Genomic DNA, 20,950 nt, shown 5'->3' with positions numbered 1-20,950 from the left:
GGTGAGTAGAGATGGTGAGGCAGGATCCACAAGGCATAAGGATGAAGTGTCATCTCTGCTCTTGTAGCCATAGGTGGAAACTAAAGGAAATTGTATGAACTCGTGTGAAGCATATGCTTAAAGTGTCTCTGTTTGTGTCTTTGTTGCAGGTGGCCCAAGAATCCTTCTCTGGGGAGGAAGAAGAAGCCAGTGCCCCAGAGGGTGCATCATCAACTGCCTCTGCTTCCAGCTTCGCCAGCACAGATACATCTATACAGTCCGCAGGGGGTTTAAGATTAGAATCTGGGTCACAAGCTGGTGGTCACAACACAAACACATCCCAGCAGCTGAGGGAGCATGTGCCAGCCAGGTCCACCCCCTGACAATTGGAGGACTGCTGGGGACCAAGCCCCTGCTCAGCCCTATGCTCAAGATGATCCTCTGTTTGTTGCTATGAGATTTCTGCTGGATGTGCAACAAAGCAATGTGGAAAATATGTCGGAGATGCCTGAGGTCATGCGCGTGCCATGGAGGAGTCCATGCAAGTCATGATATCTGCCATGTCGCAGAAATTTGAGCATATTCCATCCTCAGTCGAGAGTCTAGTGAGTTCTGTGTCAAGTCTGGTTGAGCATCAAGCCATATGCGATCTGACCTGCACTCCATCGCTGCTGTCGTGGACTCCATGCAGCAGAGTCTAAGCGAGAGGGGGACGAGGAACCTGGACTTCCCTCCAGGTGACCCTGCCCCTCATGGAGACAGGCAGGTGCCATCATGCATACAGATGGAGGAGCGCATGCCAGCTGCCCCTGGGCCTTCCTCTCAGGACACCCCCATGGTGATCGGCATCTTGTCCTCCCCCCCCCGACATTGACCCCTTACTTCTAGCAGGTGAGCGCACAGGGGATTCTCAATCACTATTGCTGCAGACCCCCAGTAGGATGGAGCCATCAAGGCTGCGTTCCTCCAGAGGACACCCGCCACAGTCATCCACAGTAATGGGGCAGCGCACTGAGCAGACTGCCTCCACCTCAACTGCTAATGCCAGGGTGGCACCTAGACGTAGTGGGAGAAAAAGGAAATTTAAACATGAATGTGGCACATTGTCACAATTACAAAGATGTATTAAAACATTTTTATTTCATGCAAAATTTGATCCACTCTTGGTAATGTTTTGCTCGGTTACAGATGGGTACAAAGAGGTTTTTTCAAGGCCTATGGCAGGAACGCAATGAAGTTTGCAAAGCATCTCAGGAAATGTCAAGTGTCCATTTCTCATTGGAATTTGAGCCTTCAGACTTCAATGATGGCAATTTTCCAATTGATGATTAATAATTTTTTCCAATACTGTCATGCCTTACTTTTGTTTTCTACGGTCATAACTTAACACTGCTTGCAGTTGTGTGCAATCGCATTCATTGTAGCCCATTGATGATTCCAAATGCCAGTCACATGAAAGTGCAGCAATGCTTCGTTAAGATAGATTATGTAAAAGGGAATTTCAGTGGGGAATTGTTATATTTCTCCGCACAACATTCCTTGATGATGTGGCTTATTGTTGGTTGAAACGTGTGTAAATTAGGTTCTCCTTGATGTCCCTTGAATTTCTCTCCATGGCCCTCATATCAATGTTGGCATCGTTGTAATTATTGTCCTCCTCCTCACCCTCTTCATAGTCATCCTCCTCTGAGAAGGACTGGTGTTGCTCCTGTTCCTCCACCTGCAGAATGTTGACACATCTAATTGCAGGATTGTGCAAGGCACAACAGACAACAATTATTCGTGACACCCTCTGTGTTGTGTACTGAAGAGCCCCTCCTGACTGGTCAAAGCAACGGAATTGCATTTTCAGCATGTCTATGATGTGTTCAATGATGGCTCTGGTGGATGCGTGTGCAGCATTGTACCTCTCTTGAGCAGTGCTTTGGGGATGACGCACTGGTGTCATCAACCATGTACAAAGTTGGTAAGCCTTGTCACCCAGGATCCATCCATCCACTTTGGCCAGTTCCTCGAAAACCGCTGGTAGCTGGGTGTTCCTCAAAATGTAGGAATCATGACAGCTCCCTGGGAAACGTGCACAAACATGCATGATTCTTCTCCTGTGGTCCCAAACTAGCTGTATGTTTAACGAGTGGAAGCCTTGGTGATTAACAAAGACAGCAGGCTGGTCCCAGGGAGCTCTAATGGCCACATGAGTACAGTTGATCAACCCTTGCACTCTAGGGAAGCCAGTGATGGTGCCGATAGCTGCAGACTTTGTTGCCTAGCTGTCCTCAACTACAGGTAAGTAGATGAAATCATTGGCACGTCGATAAAGGTCACCTCCTTAATGCACCTGTGGGTCGCAGACTGCGAGATGTCACATATGCCACCCGTGGATCCCTGGAAGAAGCCGCTGGAGAAAGAATTCAGTGCAGCAGTCACCTTGAGGGCAAGTGGCTTCGGATTCCCACTGAAGTTGAGTGACTGCAAGTCATGCTGCAGGATCCTACAAATTTCTGTGACCATTTCACATGACATCCTTAGGTATCTCTGGCATTTGAAGAATTTTTTTTGAGGCATTTCTGCCTCTCTGACATTTGAAGGTAATTTGTCCTTGTCCTGAGGATGCAATCATGCGCCAGTGCCCATCTTTGATAAGGCCGTTCCTCAATGTTATCATTTGGAGCATCCTCACTGTAGTATAGGGTCTGAAAGTGTTAATCTTGAGACAGTGTAAAGTTTACCACCCACCATGATGATGCAAGAGCTCTTATGAGACAGACTTGAGAACAGATATAATGTGGCTTTTGAAGGAGTCGCACAGGCTAGTATAGAGTGTGTATGGTTGTCATGAAATAAAGATTAATATTTAATTACTACAGTGTAAGAACCTCTCTGGCTAGACTCAATACAGTGGCAGCATACAGAACAAAACATATAATATGGTGATCAGTAGTGGATCCTACACCCAGAAGAAAAAGTTTTAAGCAACTACCATCCTACACCCAGAACAGGAAATTTAAAGCAACTAGCTGAAAAGAGAAAAAAAAACCTGCAGACCTTAAGAGGTTAAGAAAAGCTCCACAGAACGGAAGCGTGACTGCCTGCAAACCAATTCCATTGATTGAATGAGTTATAGTACCAACGGTCGAGTAATTGCAGTAAAAAGCCTTTGAAGGGCTTAAAGTAATCTTCTGAAGCTGGAAAAACCAATCCTTCACTTGGGTTGAATGCAAGGGCAAAGAGCAGGAAACCCCCAAAAAGTGTGCAAACTGCCAAAATGCGCAGGAAACGCCCAAATACAGCAGGGAGACTCCATTAACCCAGCCAAGCCTGCAGAAGCAAAACAAATGACCTGCAGTTCTCAAAGAAAGGGGAAAACCCTAAAACAGTCTATTAAAACAGCAGGGAGCTCTCAAACACCTATGTCAACTCCATTAGGCAAGCTGCATAAACAAACAAAGTGAAGTTCTCAAGAAAAGGGAAAAACCCTAAAACAGCCTATTAAAAATAGCAGGGGACACTTGAAAGCATTTGTTGCACTCCATTAAAGCAAGCTAGCCTGAAAAAAGAGTTTCTTAAAGGGAACATTCTAAACAAGTCCATACAACAACATGGATCAAAAATAGGGAATGCTGGAGAGTTCAAAAGTCAAGTGTGACTTAATCAGATTCAAAACTAGGTGTTATGGGAAAAAAGGTTTCTCAGATATAGAATTGCATTCTAAGTTAGACAGCAAGTCTGAAGCAGAGCAAGTGAATACGTTATTATATTCAATTGGTGCCATAGCGGATGATATAATTGCAAGACAAGGTATTAATGAAACATCTGCCAAATTCAACAAAGTTTCAAAAGCTTTTGATTCCTATTTCAATTTGTGGAATAACAAGATTTTAGAAAGAGCAAAATTCAACAAAAGCGTCCAGAAACCGGGTGAAACGGTCAATACTTTTATCAATGACCTTTACAGGCTTGCAGCGGGATGTGAGTATGGCGATCTTAAAGATGAATTGGCAAGAGATTGTGTTGTTGTGGGTGTTGCAGATGATTCCATATCAGATCTTTTACAGTCTAAAGAAGACCTCACCCTGGATAAAGCTATTCAGCTGGTGAGGCAAGCTGAGGACAGAAGAACAACAGAGCAATCCTGCGACGTGAAGAGCGACCCTCATTCAGGAAATCTCCTGCAAGTGTTCAGTTCCTTCACCAGAGGGCTGAAAAAGAGGCACCAGAAAAAAAGGTACACTGGTGGGGGTGGGGGGGAAAGCGAAAGATGCCATTAAACCCTGCCGGCGATCTGGCACCTAAAGTATCCATAGGCGTGAACAATATCCTGCTGGGGCAGCAGAATGCTTTTATTGCAGAACAATAGGGCACTTCAGTAAGATGTGCCAAAATACAATCTTAACTACCTCAAGCTCTAAAGGAAAAACATTTAAGAATAGAGAGGTTAACAAAGTTAAACAACCTCCTGCCAATCAAAACATTTTCTTGGTGAGATGAATGATCCGAATAGGCATTTTGGTCTGCAGACATATATGCCAACAGACATATCACTAATTTCAAACTCGACACCGGAGCAAGTGTAATAGTCTTTTCAAACAGATCCGTGGCTTTCCACACACTTTCTGCAACCAACGGAAACTCAGTTGCATGGCCCTGGAGGGGTTGAACTTGAAGTAAAGGGAAAGTTACAGGCAACACTTCAGTACAAGGGAAAGCAGATATTAGAAATACTGTATGTTCTAATAAATCAGGAGTTCTCACTCTTAAGTAGAAGAGCTGGTATTGACCTTCATCTTATAGAGAAGGATGCTCTCGCAGTCACTTGGGCTTGTGAGAAATTTTCAAACTACAATCATTGGCTTAAACGTTATCATTGAGACAGACCACAAACCCCTAGTTTCCTTATTCGATGAAAAGGAATTCGCTAGAATGCCACCACAGATCCAGAGATTCTGGTTGAGGCTCATGAGGTTCACCTACAAAACAGTATACATGCAGGGCAAGCAACAAATGACAGCAGATGCATTGTCTCGAGTGACGGTCAACCATCCTACTCAACAGCATGTTAACTTTATTAATGAAGTTGAGCCATATTCGCAGGTCACTGCATCACAATGGCCAGCAAGTTCAAATAGGCCCCAATAAATTCATCAGACGCAGAGGCAAGATGAAGGATGCATCTATGTCCGCTCATATTGCGAACAAAGTTGGCCACAACAGAGTCCCAAAGTTAAGAGGATGAAAATCTTTTTCGAACACAGAAGACACTACCATAGTGGATGTTGGTATATGACAAGAGACTTGTGATTCCAGAATCACTCAGAGTAGAGATCTTGGAGAAAATACACCAAGGTCATATGGTCATAATTAAAACTGGCCTCAGGAGCCAAAGTTAACCACAGCAAGAGCGAGGCCATGTTCTTTGGGAACTGGGCTGACCGATCCTTTGTCCCCTTCACCGTCAGGTCAAACTACCTGAAGGTGCTGGGGATATGGTTCGGAAGGGCCAGGGCGTGCACCAAAACCTGGGAGGAGCGAGTAGTCAAGGTACAACACAAGTTGAGCATGTGGGGGCAGCGATCTCTCTCCATTGTGGGTAAGAACCTGGTCATCAGGTGCGAGGCGCTCACGTTGTTGCTGTACGTGGCGCAGGTCTGGCCCATACCCCACTCCTGCGCTGTGGCGGTCACCCGAGCCATTTTCCGCTTCATCTGGGGATCTAAAATGGACCTGGTCCGGAGGGACACAATGTTCAAACCTCTGGATAAGGGCGGGAAAAATGTACCCAACGTGGCCCTCATCCTGATGACCGCCTTCGTGTGCGGCTGCATCAAGCTGTGTGTAGACCTCCAGTACGTAAACTCCAAGTGTCACTACGTGCTGAGGTTCTATCTGTCCCCGGTGTTGCGAAGGATGGGCCTGGTCACATTGCCGCGGAATGCTCCATGCAGTTGGACCGTGCCGTACCACCTATCCTTCGTGGAGCAGTTTCTGCAGGAAAACGTCTTTGACCACCGATCCATCAGGCAGTGGTCTGCACGGAATGTCCTCAAGGCCCTACGGGAAAAGAAGACGGAGGATCCTGTCGGATGGTTCCCCGAGCAGACCGTCAAAGTCATTTGGCGGAATGCCTCATCACCAGAACTTTCAAACAAGCACCAAGATGTAGCTTGGCTGGTGGTGAGAAGAGCCCTCCCCGTCAGATCCTTCCTGCACGCCCGAAGTCTCGCCTCCTCCGCGCAATGCCCCCGCGGTGGCTGTGGTGGGGAAGAGACAGTTGCCCACCTCCTCCTGGAATGTGTCTTTGCAAAGCAGGTGTGGAAAGAGATGCAGTGGTTTTTGTCGAGGTTCATCCCAAGCAGCTCTGTAACACAGGAGTCTGTGCTCTACGGGCTGTTCCCAGGGACGCACACTGAGACAAACATCAACTGCTGCTAGAGGACTATCAATTCGGTGAAAGATGCCCTTTGGTCTGCCCGAAACTTGCTGGTCTTCCAGCGCAAAGAGTTGTCCACGACCGAATGTTGCAGACTGGCACATTCCAAGGTCCAGGACTACGTGCTGAGGGACGCACTAAAGCTTGGGGCAGCCGCAGCAAAGGCTCAATGGGGAAAGACCACAGTGTAAGGTCCCCCCACCAAGCTGAACTGAGGGGCTGGATCCATGGGAAACCCCTCGAACTGTATCAGAAAAATTTTCATTTGCTGTAAAATGTAAAAATGTTAATGGCATGACAAATGAAATGGAAGGGTTATGAGGTAACTCATGATTGTATTGAAGGAAACTGATCACCTTTGCACTGTTTGTATTTTTTGACTTGATGCTGTTTTAAACTGTTTGGTAATGTATTTTTTTTACAGATTTTTATGAATAAAGTATATTTTGGAAAAAAAAAATATGGTCATAACTAAATGTAGAACATGGGCTCAAGTGTCTGCGTGGTCGCCAAGAATCTTGATGGATATTGAAGAACTGATTTTGTTTTGTGATGTATGTGCAGTTCACAGGTAAGATCAGAGAGAACCTCTAACTTCAATTCAATTCCCAGCTAGATCATGGGAACTGTTGGCAATGGATTTATTCATCTTTAATGGAAAATCCTATTTAACTATAGTTGATTACTTCTCAAGATTGATCGAGGTTAAACAGATGTACACAAAAACAACTGAATCAGTCATTAGAGTTTTGCAAGAAGTTTTCGCATAGCATGGTATACCTGATCAGATAGAATTCGATAATGGACCACAATTTGCAAACTATTACTTCACGCACTTTGCGGAAAAATGTGGATTTGTTCATCTAAGAAGTTCTACTAAGTATCCACAATCAAATGGAGAAGCTGAGTGAGCAGTCAGAACCATTAAAGCTATGTTGAAGAAAAACCAAGACTTCCAATTAGCACTACTGACCTATAGAACTATTCATTATTATGCAGAATAGAACCATCAGAACACTTAATGGGAAGAAAACTTCAAAAGCAATTTTCAATTCTACCTAAGAAATTACTTCCAGGGTTACAAAGCAAGGATTATCAGAGAGTAGAAGACAAAGAAAAGTCGTATCGAAAGAAACAAACCCATAATTATAACAGGAAGCACTGTACCAGAAAGCTACCAAAGTTGTCAGAAGGGCAGAAGAGACCAAAACAGAGGAGTAATTCTCCAGAAAGAGGATAATCAACAGCGATCTTATATACTACAAGCTCAAAAAGATACCATATGGAGAAATAGAAGGAATCTTATTCCTTTACAGCAAAGGCGTCAATTGGTCAGACATTTAGATCAATCAGATATTGAACCAGAAATTCAGAAAGCACCGAATACTACAAACCTCAACCAAGGCCATTCAAGGCAAGACACAAGAGATCAGAGAAAGACTACCAATCTTCCACATCTGACAATGACAAGATCAAGGAGAGTTGTGAAGCTTCCTGACAGATTGAATCTTTGAAGTCAGAGACTTGGGGGGAGATGGGGTAGTACGTAAATAAAAATGTGATGTATGAAAATATATATTTGGATAAAAACCTGGGGGGAAATGTAGTATAAGGGTCTGAAAGGATTAATCTGAGAGAGTGTAAAGAATACCGTCCACCATGATGATTTAAGAGATCATGTGGGAGCGACTCGAGAACAGATACAGCATGACTTTTGAAGGAGTCACACAGGCTAGTGTGGAGTTATATAACTGTTATGAAATAAAGATTAATGTTTAAATACTACAGTCTAAGAACCTCTCTGGATGGACTCAATACGGTGGCAGCATGCAGAACCAAACATATAACACTCACCTTCCTGTTCTGCCTGCTGCTGGCACTCAAGCATTTTGAGTTGAAGGAAAACAGCCCTCCTTAGTCTCTCTTTTTGTTCTTTTTCCCATGGAACTAAACAAATAGGGTGCATGAGACCTATGTCGCTCTGGCTTTTCAGAACACTAAATAAGCAGAGCATGGCGATTCAGCCCTCTGTTGCTGGTCAGCTGAAACATCAAGGCAATGAACAGCTCCCTTCAAATTGCAGCCAGGTAGAAGACACACCCACTGTCGTTTGCCTCCATCCACTCTCCTTGCGATCCTTAAGTATCCATGTGGTTTCCATTATCATTGAAGAAAATGGTGTACATGGAATTCAGGGTAAGTCTCCCCACCTTCCAACCTCCTCCTGCAGCCTTCCAGCTTGAAGCCATCACCCTCGACCGACCCAATGTTACCATTACCTGCCTCCATTACCATCGAGCCTCCCCCCCATTACCATGCATTGTGTAATCATCAATGTATTCATGCTATCCCTCCCCTTGTTCCTACTCCCGTTACTATCGACATGCCGACTCTTATCCTTGAACCTCCTCACATCAAACTGACAATTGTTGCAGAGTCCTGTTCCCCTCCATATGAAGCTATAGAATACCCACCCATTAGTCTTGACCTTCTCCCTTACAGAATCCATTTACCCCCATTGACTGTGACTGTTTCCTTTGCTAGCCAGTACCCTCAATTTTCCCCATAGCTTCTCGATGTAGACAACACTCATCCCTCCCTTTAGGCCCTTGCCAATACCTTCACACAATACTGATCTAACGTACCCACTACCCCTGCAGCCAACAAAATGCATCTTCACCATCAACATCAACCATTCAGCAACCTAGATGCTGCACTCCACCCTCTCCTGCTCCTCCATGCACCTGATCAACCCCACCCTTCCCTCCCCAACTACCCTCCATATAGCCCCCACTCATGCCTTTGCCGCCATCCCCTGAGATGCTGGTGCCAAGCCTGGAGGCAAACATCCATTCCAATGCTGCAGTTAGTTTAGTGGATGAGTTACAGAGAGAAGACCACAGTCCTGAGACTCAACTGCACAAATCCGACTGTTGCACGCCATGTTGAAACATTCGTGAACTGGATGGCATGGGAATATCGCTCGTCGTTCACTTAATCTGGCAGGTAGGATAAATTGTAGGGTAATGAGTATTCATGTTACTTAAATGAATGCAAATCTGCAATCCACCACCGAGCTGGGGGAACCCTGGAACACCACAAACCCACCGCTGACTTAATTCCTTTAAAATATACTGCCATCAGGAATCTGGAAAAACACCCCCCACCTAATTATATCACCCTGCATGCCACCAAATCTGCCGTGGCAGACTACATAAAATTCTCCTCCTGGATTCTTAAGATGTTCCTGGAATTTGCACTATTCTCTGGCTGTTTCTAGTCTTTTGTCACTACTGCAGAGTGTGTAGGAATAATTTATTCTGTTATTCTCTCTATATTTCCTGGAGTCCGGTTATCACCTCCATACAGCAATGAGGCTGCGATTGGCAACTCCTCATGTGGAAAGTCATGGAGATGAACCTACAACCTACCATTCTAGAATAGTGCAGGGGTGTTCCACATTCTACTCATATTGCATTAAATAAAACAAACACAATATGCAAACATACAAAAATAAAGGACAGTAAAGACCCAATGGCCCATCAAGCATGTCCCACACTGTCATGGTGCAACTTATGCACATCATGACACCATCTCCCAACCACCACCAGGTCCCCCAACCTATTGACAGCCAGCAATCTCTTGGGAGAGGCAAAAAAGAGGAAAAAGCCCTCAGGCAATTTAGAAAAAAAGCTGTAAAATTCCTCTCTCAGTACCAAAGGCAATCAAACAAGTTCCTGGAGAGTATGGACTGGGAGACAGATTCCCCAATATTCCACCACCTTCCATATATAGTTATGGCGACCAGTCAGGAACTTGTTCAGTCAATGTCTGAATGTTTGCAGCGAATCTGCACTGGCTGCAGGTCAACAAATTGTTCCAGAGTTCAGCAGTTCTCTGTGAAATGAAATAACTCCTATAATTTAGTTCTGTGCTGCATAAATTATACTCATGTGCCTTAATCCACCTTCTGCAACTTAACTGAAACAGCCATGCACATGGACAGATTCAAATCCATTTACAAAACTTCAAACAAATTTTGTCAAGCTCTGGACTTCAGAATGTTGCCATAAATATAATTTTGCATTTCTTATAACATTAGTATTGTGGTAATACCTTTCAATTAGGTATCAATCGAATTCTCCTCCTTTGAACCTCTTCTAGTACCTCAATATTACCCACTATTTGAAGAGGCCAAAGCTGACATTCTGGGCTGAATTTTAGTAGTGCCGCAAATCGCGGCAGCGTGCTTTGAAGTTAGCGGCCTGCAAAATATCGCACAGCGGCTGCCACATAGCTTCCATTATTTTGCACAAGAGCTCATTTAAATGGAGGGGGCAGAATGGCCGCCCTCGATGACGTAGAGGGGGCGGCCACTCCGTCCCAGGCAATGGCTGCCAGCGCCACTTTTAAAGGGCTTCAAGCCCTTGGAAGAATTTTGGATTTTTGAACGGAATGAATGTGTAAAATTAAAGTAACACATTAAATAACATCATCACTCCCCTCACCCACATCCCCAAGGAATAATCAATTCATTAATAGCCCATTCCCCCCCAAAAAGCTTTTATTCAGATCCCGACCTTTCCCCTCGACATTTAATAACTTTAACCCTTAACCCCTTCCCACCAAACCCCCATCAATCCAAAGTGTTTTCCCTGTTCCCTCCCCGACCTGAAAATTTCACTTCACCCCCCCTCCCCACCAGTGTCATACCTTGGAACTCCGAACAGAGTTCTGAAGGCGCGGGAGTTATGGCCGACAGCCGGAATATCAACGTGGGATGGCCACTGGGACAAAGTCAGTTAATTTGCATGTTTTTAAATTAATTTCAAAATTAAAATGCAGGCCTCACCACCGAACAAGTGGGGGGCTGCACCGAGGCCTCGCCGCCAGTAAAATGCAATGGGGCCTTGCCAGCGTCGAGGGTTGTGGCGGGCTTATCCCAGAAGAATTTTCCAGATCCCCCGCCATTACCCCCAACATCGGAGGGTGAGTAAAATTCAGCCCTTTAAGCGAGGCCTAATCAAGGTCTTATACAAAGACAATATAATAGTTGTTTTGTATTTAATTCTTTAGGCTGTAAATCCTAACACTCGGTTTGCTTTTGCAATAACCTCACGGCACCAGATGTGAGCTTTCAAAGATTCACACACATTCACATCTAAGTCTTTTTCCCACATACCAGCCTGAAGTTTGCAATTCTACCATCTGCAAACTTGTGGACAGTTCCCCTGATTCCTTCATCTGGAGCATCGATAAAAATCGATAAACAAAGATCTGAATACTAATCCCTGTGAGAATCCACTAGTCATTGGTCCCAAGCAGAAAAGTTTCCATTAATAAATCCCTTCTTGCTACAAAAATGCAATCACTTCCTTATCCAACCCAAAATCTGTCTGCTATCCCTCAGGACTCTATTGTATTAAGTAGCATTTAACCTTTTATATGGCACCTTATCAAAGATGTTTTGAAAATCATGGTGTACAATGTCAGTTGTCTCATTATCTTTAGACTCAGCCAATTACTGATGGCACTGACACAACGCAGATGATCCACAGGCTTGTCTTAGAATCTGTTGTCAAGAAAGTCATTGATGGCTGATTAGTTCATGAGTTTTCGTACTTGATGTAGTTGAAGGGATCATGATGCCAAAGTGTAAATATGAGACTGAATTTACTTCTGTGATATTGAAGTTGGAAGTAAAACAATAGGAACCACTGTTCATAACAACTATAATTTATAAATGTAGCCATAACCCCTTAACTTGAGAGACTCCATTCATTCTTACTTGAAGAGAATACAAATCAGATAATCGATGGCTGGAAAAAGCAACAGCAAATTGGGTGCATTGACCCCTGCATTCGACTTTCTGAATTGTGTTCCCACCAAGTGAGACTTTATACCAGAGTTCGATCTCACAATTTCAAGACTCTTGTTTATTGCCCTGTTTTACAGCAATATTCTGAAGTCCTGAATTACTGCGCTTGTCTGTGGATGAGACTTAAAACATTAGTCATAGAAAAGCATCATTTTTTTCTAAATTCAACTTACCGAAACAGGTTCTTCGCCTGACTGACACTGAGGACAGGCATGGCAAGTACCAGTGGTCTGATTAAAGTATTCATTTTCCTCACATTCTGAGGAGTAGTCAGCAATCACTGAAGAGATCAAGGACACCTGACATTCAATGATAAATCGTTAATAGATTGTTAAATATTCCCAGTACCAAAATATTAACATTAATTTAAGTATTTATTTCCACAAGCAAGTAAACTTCAAGAAATAAAATAACTTCCCCATAACTAGTGCTGAATTAATACCCATTGTTGTGGTAAATTATATCTAAACTTGTCTCCACTTCTGGAGGCACAAAGCACCTTGGCTTAAAACAGATATTACCTGTAATCTGCAGACAAATGAAACTTTGGTAAAACAGTTGCCTCAGGGAATAGACTTGAATCCTGGCAGAGGCTCAGTTCACCTTGTTAATTTTGCATTTATATGACTACAATCCAAGCTATGAGTGACTGATTTGATATGCCTGTAAAAGTTTCTGTTCTAAGTATTTTCCAATAGCTATATCTGGTGTGGAAGGAATTGATTGTCTTACTTGAGAGCTTACTGGAAATTATTAAAGGGCATTGCAAAATAAATGATACAATAGTGGATACAATAGCGAAATTGTGTTGAAAACATGATTGCACCTCAACAACACCATTGAAAATTTACCATTGTGATGATAATAACACATGTCACTGCTTTCTCAAAAAGGCAGGTGAATGCTTTTAACATGCATTTATTTGGTGAAATTTTGGAAAGCTCGGAGGCATGTTGCTTCCCCGATGCGGCAGGACTGCCATTTAAATTGCTGGGCAGTTTCAATATATTTGCAGGGAATTGATTGCAATTCAATTGGGGCCTCAGTGTTGCGATGGGAAGGCAGCCATGTGGAGCACTGCATAGCGGAAGAGGGGGAAGTGGAGGCCATTGTCAGCCTGCAGTGCTGGGCACTCTGCAGGGAGGACTCATTTTCAGGTAACAGGGCCTGGTGGCCATAGTATCGGGTAACAGGGCCAGGTGGTCTCATTCTTGGGTGACAGGGCCAGGTGGCCTCATTCTTGGGTGACAGGGCCAGGTGGCCATAGTATCAGGTGACAGTGCTAGGTGGCCTCATTTTCGGGTGACAGGGTCCAGTGGCCATGGTATCAGGTAATGGCCCCTCTGCAAGTGTGGGCACTGAGGGGCATGAGCACGTATTCTGAGGGGAGTAGCAAAGGGAAGGGTGCCAAGGCAAGTTAGTCTCTGTAAGATAGCACTCTGGAGAGCATTTGATCAGCTGACATGGATCTCATACAGCCCGTATTTGTGGACCCCTGTGGTGTGCAGCTGCAGCTCAGAGGAAGGGAGACCCAGGATGTAGCTGCACCCACCCGTGAATCTCTAAAAGGAGAGTGACAGCAGCCAGCCATGCCAAAAAGGGCCCATCTGTGCCAGAGAGTGTACCGGACTTGCCTCAGCTACCTCCAAATGTCCAAACGGCAGTGTCAGTGAAGACTGCCGCTCTTCAGGGAGGCTGTCACCGACTTATGCACCCTGTTGCAGGATGAGTTGCAACCTATGGGCTTTGGTGGACACCCAATGCCTGTGGCCCTGAAGATCATTGTGGCACTCAACTTTTATGCGTCTGGTTCTATCCAGGGAACCACGGAAACATGTGTCTCCTAGGTTGCAGCCCATCACTGCATCAAGGAGGTGGCCAATTCCCTGTTCAAGAGGGCAGGTGACTATGACAGTCAGGCAGAGAGGGTCATCAGCTTTTGGGGCCATCACTGATTCCCCCAGGTGCAAGGTGTCATCAACTGCACACATGCGGCCATCCAGGCTCCCACAGAAAAACCAGCCATCTTCCATCAACAGGAAGGGCTTCCATTAACTTTCAACTAGTCTGCAACCACTGAAAGCGTTTCCTGCAGGCGTGTGCCTGCTTCCCGGGAAGTAGCCATTATACATACATACTTTGACAGTCCCAGGTGCCACAGCTTTTCTGGCGCCCGCTCGCCTTCAGAGATGGATTCTCGGGGACAAGGGCTATCCATTGAAGACATGGTTATCCATGCCTTTGATAAACCCTCGCACTGCAGCAGAGGAGAGGTACAACATCTGCCATGGGTCCACCAGAGTGACTATCAAACAGGCCATTGGGCTCTGACAATTCTGGTGCCTGGACCAATCCAGTGGAGTGCTGCAGTCTGCCCCTACAAAGGACTCATATTGTGGTGGTCCGCTGTGCTCTGCACAATCTAGCACTGCAGAGAGGGGAGGCCTTGCATCAAGAGGACATGATTGATCGCCAGTCTGACGAAGAGGATGTGGAAGTGCATAACAAGCAGGCACCACTGCATAATGATTCCCTTGCAGTGGAGACCAGGGCCATTGAGAGACACACAGGGGAGGCAAGAGACAATCTCATACATACACAGTTCCTGCCACCATGAAGGCCTCTCAATGTGGATTCAATAAAGACTCATCTCACTGTATTCTACCTGTCACCTCCTTTCTATCTTGAATCCATTCCTAGCACCCAGCTCCACCACACCCAGCTGCACCACACCCTCTGGCACATCTTAACCAAAGGCAGCCTATGACAACACTGGCAGCCCATCAAGGGAGCAAGGCTGATGGGAGCATCCTACAATTCAGGCATGAAAGAATGAACATTTCACAACAATGAATGTGAACTCTATGAAAAATGTGCAGAGAGCAAGAAAAGGGCACATGTAATACACCAGCGAAACTACAAGTGCATATTGGTATTCTATTTATATGTCTACGAGTGCTTCTATGAGTTGTGACCCCTGCAGCAGCAGCTGGGATGGAGGCAGGCTGCGGATCAGGCTACTCCTTGGCTTGGGATGACTTCGGCGGCCGTTCTCTGGCTGCCTGAGGCCTGGAAGGCCCTGGCTGCATGAGGGTTGCTGCATAGGTGCAGAACTCTACTCAGTCGTCGCACTATTGAAGCAGGGCTCGCTGTTGGAGGAGCTGAGGAGCCATAGTCGACACTCAAAGCGCCCAGAGTGACCCCCCAGACATGGAAGTCAGCCTCCTCAAGGCTCAATTGAACTTTCCTGCTGACAAGAGAAGGACAAGGACCTGGAGAAGATTCCAGGCACCTCGTCCTTCTCTCGCCTTACCACTACTGAGTTGATCTCATGGTCAAGGCAATGGTATGGAGGTCTGTGCACATCTGTGGGATCTGGCTCTCCAGGAGGGTTGCCAACCCCTCAATGGAGGAAGCCATGCACTCACATACCTGAGACATGGCAGTACTTATGACATGGATGGACTCCTCCATCATCCCCTCATGGACGCACATTGCCTCTGGCAGCTCTGCCAGATGTTGCCTTACTTTTTAAAAATTCTTTCATGGGATGTGGGCATCGCTGGCAAGGCCAGCATTTGTTGCCAATTCCTAATTACCTCTCCCTGCAACTCCAGTATGCCCTATGCTGTCGACACCAGAGGTTCATCATCAGCCTGGCTCAGCGTGGGCCTGGCCACCCACAGTCATCTGTCTGTCAGTGGCCTTGGCTGCCACAGCCTCTGTCAGCTGCTCGGGTGCCTGTGCAGTGCTCTCACCAGATTGTGACCCTGAATCTAACCCCAAAGGCTTCCCCTCTGAGGTAAAAGTATCTGTGCTGGTGGAAGGTACAGGAGAATGATGTGACGGTGCGTCCTCTGACTGCTTCTCCTCCTCAGAGGTTAGGTAGTTCAGATCTCCTCATGCCAACCATGCGTGTTGTGGATCTACAGAAGTATGTTGGAGGACCCATGAACACAATCCTCACTCCCTTGTGCGGAGACACCTGTATAACCATCCGCTATTGAGCAGCTGCCCTGGGCTGCCCTGCTCCAGTGCCTTCTCCTCAGCTGACAATAAAGGCCAGAGATCTGATATGCCTCCGTTGGTCCTTGAGGTCTCCCTGGATGAGTTATGTGCCCATTTGTCCTGCAAGTAGAAAAAGGGCTACAGTAAGATGTCACAGGAAGAGCAACAGAACAGTGATGCTAGTGTCAGCCCCTCGACCACTAATACAGCTTCCTACTTGGCTCCCCCCCACATCCACTCTCAGGTGAAAGAAGGTGGCCTGTCGTTGAGATGTAGCTATGCATCTGCCAGGATGTAGTGATGCCTAACCACCTTGCCAGCACCTTGTGGTCACTTTCTCCCCATGTAGCTCTCCCTCCTGCGTAGCCAAAGAGGAGAGAGGTGTGGAGCAGTCACCTTGGCAGAATAAAGGAAGTGATTGACTCTCTTTCGGCACTAGACCCAGTTGCGCGGGGTGACCCCATGGCTGCTGACCTCCTCTGCAATCTCCATCCAGGCTTGTGTGGTCAGGCGGGAGGATCTCTTCTTGCCATTCCTTGGATAGAGGACCTCCGCCTTTCCCTTGCAGCCTGGCGGAGAATCTGCAGGGAGGCATCGCAAACCGTGGCCACCTGGCGTCTTGCCTCAGCCATGGTGCCAGGCTGCTCCCGCTCCATCCCAACAATGGTACACCCTTGTACGGAGTGGGATGGGGTGGGAGGTCCAGGAGTTCCAACACATCTTCAGCTGGGTCCAGCAGCACTCCAGCTTCACTGTCTTACTGAAAGGCAGCAGTTCAAGCAGGGATGGCAACACTTTAAATATGGTGCGAGCACCTGTGTTGGAGTCATCTGATGCTGCAATCACCGTACCTGGCATGTAATTGGATGAGCCCCACGCCTCCATTATAGTATATTGCTGCCAGCTATGTGATCGCGGTCGGCCAGCCACACACGCCACAGGCAGTGATGGCACCTACTTCCGGGTCTGCTGCCAGGACCCGAGAAGGGGTCACTAATTTCAGCCATACATTGCCTTTAACATAGGAAAACATTCTAATGAAATATCCAATCAAACTAGATCTTGCAGACCTGTAAAAATATGATGGGCTCGATTTTAATTCTGCGTATGTGAATGGGTTTTGAATGAGTTAAAATCTTGCCCAATAACGCTTGTTTTCTTGACAGCTTATTTGCCAAATACACAACTGTTTAAAGGGTGGCCTAGTGTGAGGGGAAACCAGAAAGTCACCCTTTCTCAATTAAACCCATCTAAATAACCTTTATGGAATAAAATTCATAATGCATTCTATTTATACCACATGTTTTTCTAGCGATGGTTTTAAAAAGTTTTGTTTTTTATTAAAAAAATATTTTTGCTATGAGTGGTTGGTGAAATTATATATTATAATTACAGTTCATTGAAGTCCTGGAAAACCACCAAGTGGCAATGAAAATGGTAATGATCAGCCTGCAGAAATCAAGAACACAAGAAATAGGGGCAGGAGTAGACCATATGGCCCTTCAAGCCTGCTCGGCCATTCAATACAATCATGGCTGATCTTAGACATCAACTCCAATTTCCTGCCTGCTCCCCAGATCCCTTGATTCCCTGAGAGACCAAAAATCTGTCTATCCCAGCCTTAAATATATTCAACAATGGAGCATCCACAACCCTCTGGGATAGAGAATTCCAAAGATTCACAACACTTTGACTGAAGTAATTTCTCTTCATCTCAGTCCTAAATGATTGGCCCCTTATCCTAAGGCTGTGCCCCTGTGTATTAGATTCCCCCGACCAGCGGAAACAGTTTCTCAGTGTCGACCCTATGCAGCCCTTCAGAATCTTTCATGTTTCAATGAGATTGCCTCTCATTCTTCTAAACTCCAGAGAATATAGGCCCAATTTACTCAGCCTCTCATCATAGGACAACCCCCCTCATCCCCGGGGCCAATTTAGTGAACCCTTGCTGTACCACCTCCAATGCAATTATATCCTTTCTTAAATGTGAAGACCAAAACAGCACACAGTACTCCAGATGTGGTCTCACCAAAACAATTGTACAATTGTAGCAAGGCTTCTCTATTCCTGTACTCTAATCCCTTTGTAATAAAGGTCAACATGCCATTTGCCTTCTTAATTGCTTGCTGTACCTGCATGCTTACTTGCTGTGTTCCTTGTACGAGCACACCCAAGTATCTCTGAATATCAACACTTACAAGTTTCACAGCTTTTAAAAAATATTCTGCTTTTCTATTCTCATGACCAAAGTGAATAACTTCACACTTCCCTACATTATACTCCATCTGCCATCTTGTTGCCCACTCACTTAAACCTGTCTATATCTCTTTGCAGCCTCTCTCTGTGTCCTCTCCACAGCTTACCTTTCCACCTACCTTTATATCATCACCAAATTTAGATACATTACTCTCTGTCTCTTCATCGAAGTCATTAATATAGATTATAAACAACTAAGGCCCAGAACCGATCCTTGTGGCACTCCACTATTCACTGCCTGCGAGCTTGAAAATGCCCCATTTACCCCAATCCGTTGCTTCCTGTCCATTAACCAATCCTCTATCCATGCTAATATGTTAGCCCCAACTCCATGAGCCCTTAACTGGTCTATTAACCTTTTGTGTGGCACCTTATCAAATGCCTTTTGGAAATCCAGGTATACTACATCTACTGGTTCGCCTTTATCTACCCTACTAGTTACATCCTCAAAAAGAAATATGTCAAACAGGATTTCCTGTTAGTAAAACCATGTTCTAATCAGAATGTGCTTTTCTAAGTGCATTGTTAAGACTTCCTTAATAATAGATTCCAGCATTTTGCCAACGACTGATGTTAGGCTAACTGGCATGTAGTTCACTGTTTTCTCTCTCTCCCTCCTTTCTTGAAAAGCATTGTATCATTTGCCAACTTCCAATCTGATGGGACTGTTCCCAAATCTAAGAAATTTTTGAAAATCATAGCTAGCGTATCCACTATCTCTACAGCTTTCTCTTTTAGAACCCTAGAGTGTAGGCCATCAGGGCCTGGGGATTTGTTGGATTTTAGTCCCTTATGTTTCTCCAAGACTTTTTCTCTGCTTATATCAGTTTCCTTAATTTCCTCACTCTTTTTAGCCCCAAGGTTACCCTCTATTTCTGGTATAAAATTTACGTCTTCTACTGTGAAGACAGATACAAAATATTTGTTCAGTGCCTCTGCCATTTCCTCAACTCCTTAATTTATCCTGTCTCCGCTTCTAAAGGTCTAACATTTACTTTGGCTACTCTCTTCCTGTTTATATAAAAGCTCTGACAATCTGTTTTTATATACTGGCTAGTTTACTGTCATATTCTATTTTTTCCTTTTTATCAACATTTTGGTAGCCCTTTGCTGGTTTCTAAACACTCCCAAATCATCAAACTTGCTATTCGTATTTGCAACATTGTAAGCCTCTTCTTTTAATCTAATACTATCCTTAACTTCCTGAGTGAGCCACGGATGGGTCTTTCTTGCTGAGTTTTTGTTTTTCAATGGAATGCATTTTTGTTGAACATTTTGAATTGTTTTTTCAAAGATTTCCCACTTTTCATTTACTACCATACCTTTTAGTCTATTTACTCAATTTACCTTAGCCAGTTCTCCCCTCATAACAACGTAATTGACTTTGTTTAAGTTTAAGATTGTGATTGGAGTATATCACTTTCAAATTTAGGACAGAATTCAATGGCATTATGATCACTATTTTCCAGTGGATCTTTTACTATGACATTAGTAATTAACCCTTCTTCATTACACAATACTAGATCTAAGATAGCTTTATCCCTAGTTGGTTCCACAGAATATTGGTCCAAGAAATGGTCCCAAAAACATTCTACAAACTCATCTTCATTGTCTAAGTCTATATGAAGATTAATGTCCCCCACAATTATTACATTTCCTTTGTGACAAACTCCAATAATTAATTGTTTAATGCTCTGTCCAACGGTATAATTACTGTTCGGGGGCCTATAAATTACTCCCACCAGTGTTTATTGATTCTTGCTAATCCTAATTTCCACCCATACTGATTCTACTTCATGATCTTCTGAGGCCGGATCCTTTCTCACTAATGTCCTTATGTCATCCATTGGGTGACAATCAGGGTTAGTTATATAGAATTATAGAGAAGGTTATTGTTTGAGATTGGCCTGCAAATTAAAATAGGCACAGATAACAGTGAGGAAGTTGAATAGCGCAACTTGTAGGGAGCTCAAAGGCAAGGATCCTTTAGAAGAGCGAAATTTGTGCAACAGTCAAATAAATTCTCATTTTTCTGGGCATTTAAAGGATGCTTTTGCAATTTTATGTTCCCAGCATGTAACTTTGCCATCTAGGAGTGTTTATAGGGAATTCTGGCACAGAGGTCAGCAGGAACCTGCAGGATTTTCCATCCATTAAGGAAAATCATCCAGGGGCTGCTGACCTTCATTCCTGATACGTGCTCCTGACAGGTTCAGCACTGCGATGGAAGTGTGAATTCACAACATTTCTTTTCTGTCGTACAGTCATAGCAATACAAATTAAACTGAATTCAGAAACCACAGTGGTCCAAATTAAACTATTTTAGACCAAACATCAGGTAAATAAATTTTGTAAACTTTCCAGCCACTTTAGGCATGAAATGGGTCCTTGCCAGTAGCAGG

The 20,950-nt window shown here is 44.7% G+C and overlaps 1 protein-coding gene across 2 annotated transcripts in view; it reads right to left on the bottom strand.

Moving 5' to 3' along the window:
• edar (ectodysplasin A receptor) overlaps positions 1 to 20,950 on the bottom strand; it is a 135,199-nt gene that overhangs the window by 64,671 nt on the left and 49,578 nt on the right. For both annotated transcript variants that reach the window (XM_068032866.1, XM_068032868.1), the window contains exon 3: positions 12,458 to 12,583. In XM_068032866.1, coding sequence (XP_067888967.1) covers positions 12,458 to 12,583 — 126 coding nt within the window. The remainder of the gene's footprint in view (positions 1 to 12,457; positions 12,584 to 20,950) is intronic.

Source organism: Heterodontus francisci, chromosome 6 (genome assembly GCF_036365525.1).
Source record: "Heterodontus francisci isolate sHetFra1 chromosome 6, sHetFra1.hap1, whole genome shotgun sequence".
Classification (NCBI taxonomy): Eukaryota; Metazoa; Chordata; class Chondrichthyes; order Heterodontiformes; family Heterodontidae; genus Heterodontus; species Heterodontus francisci.
Note: the sequence above shows the minus strand (reverse complement) of the source record. Positions and strands in the feature narration are given on the sequence as shown.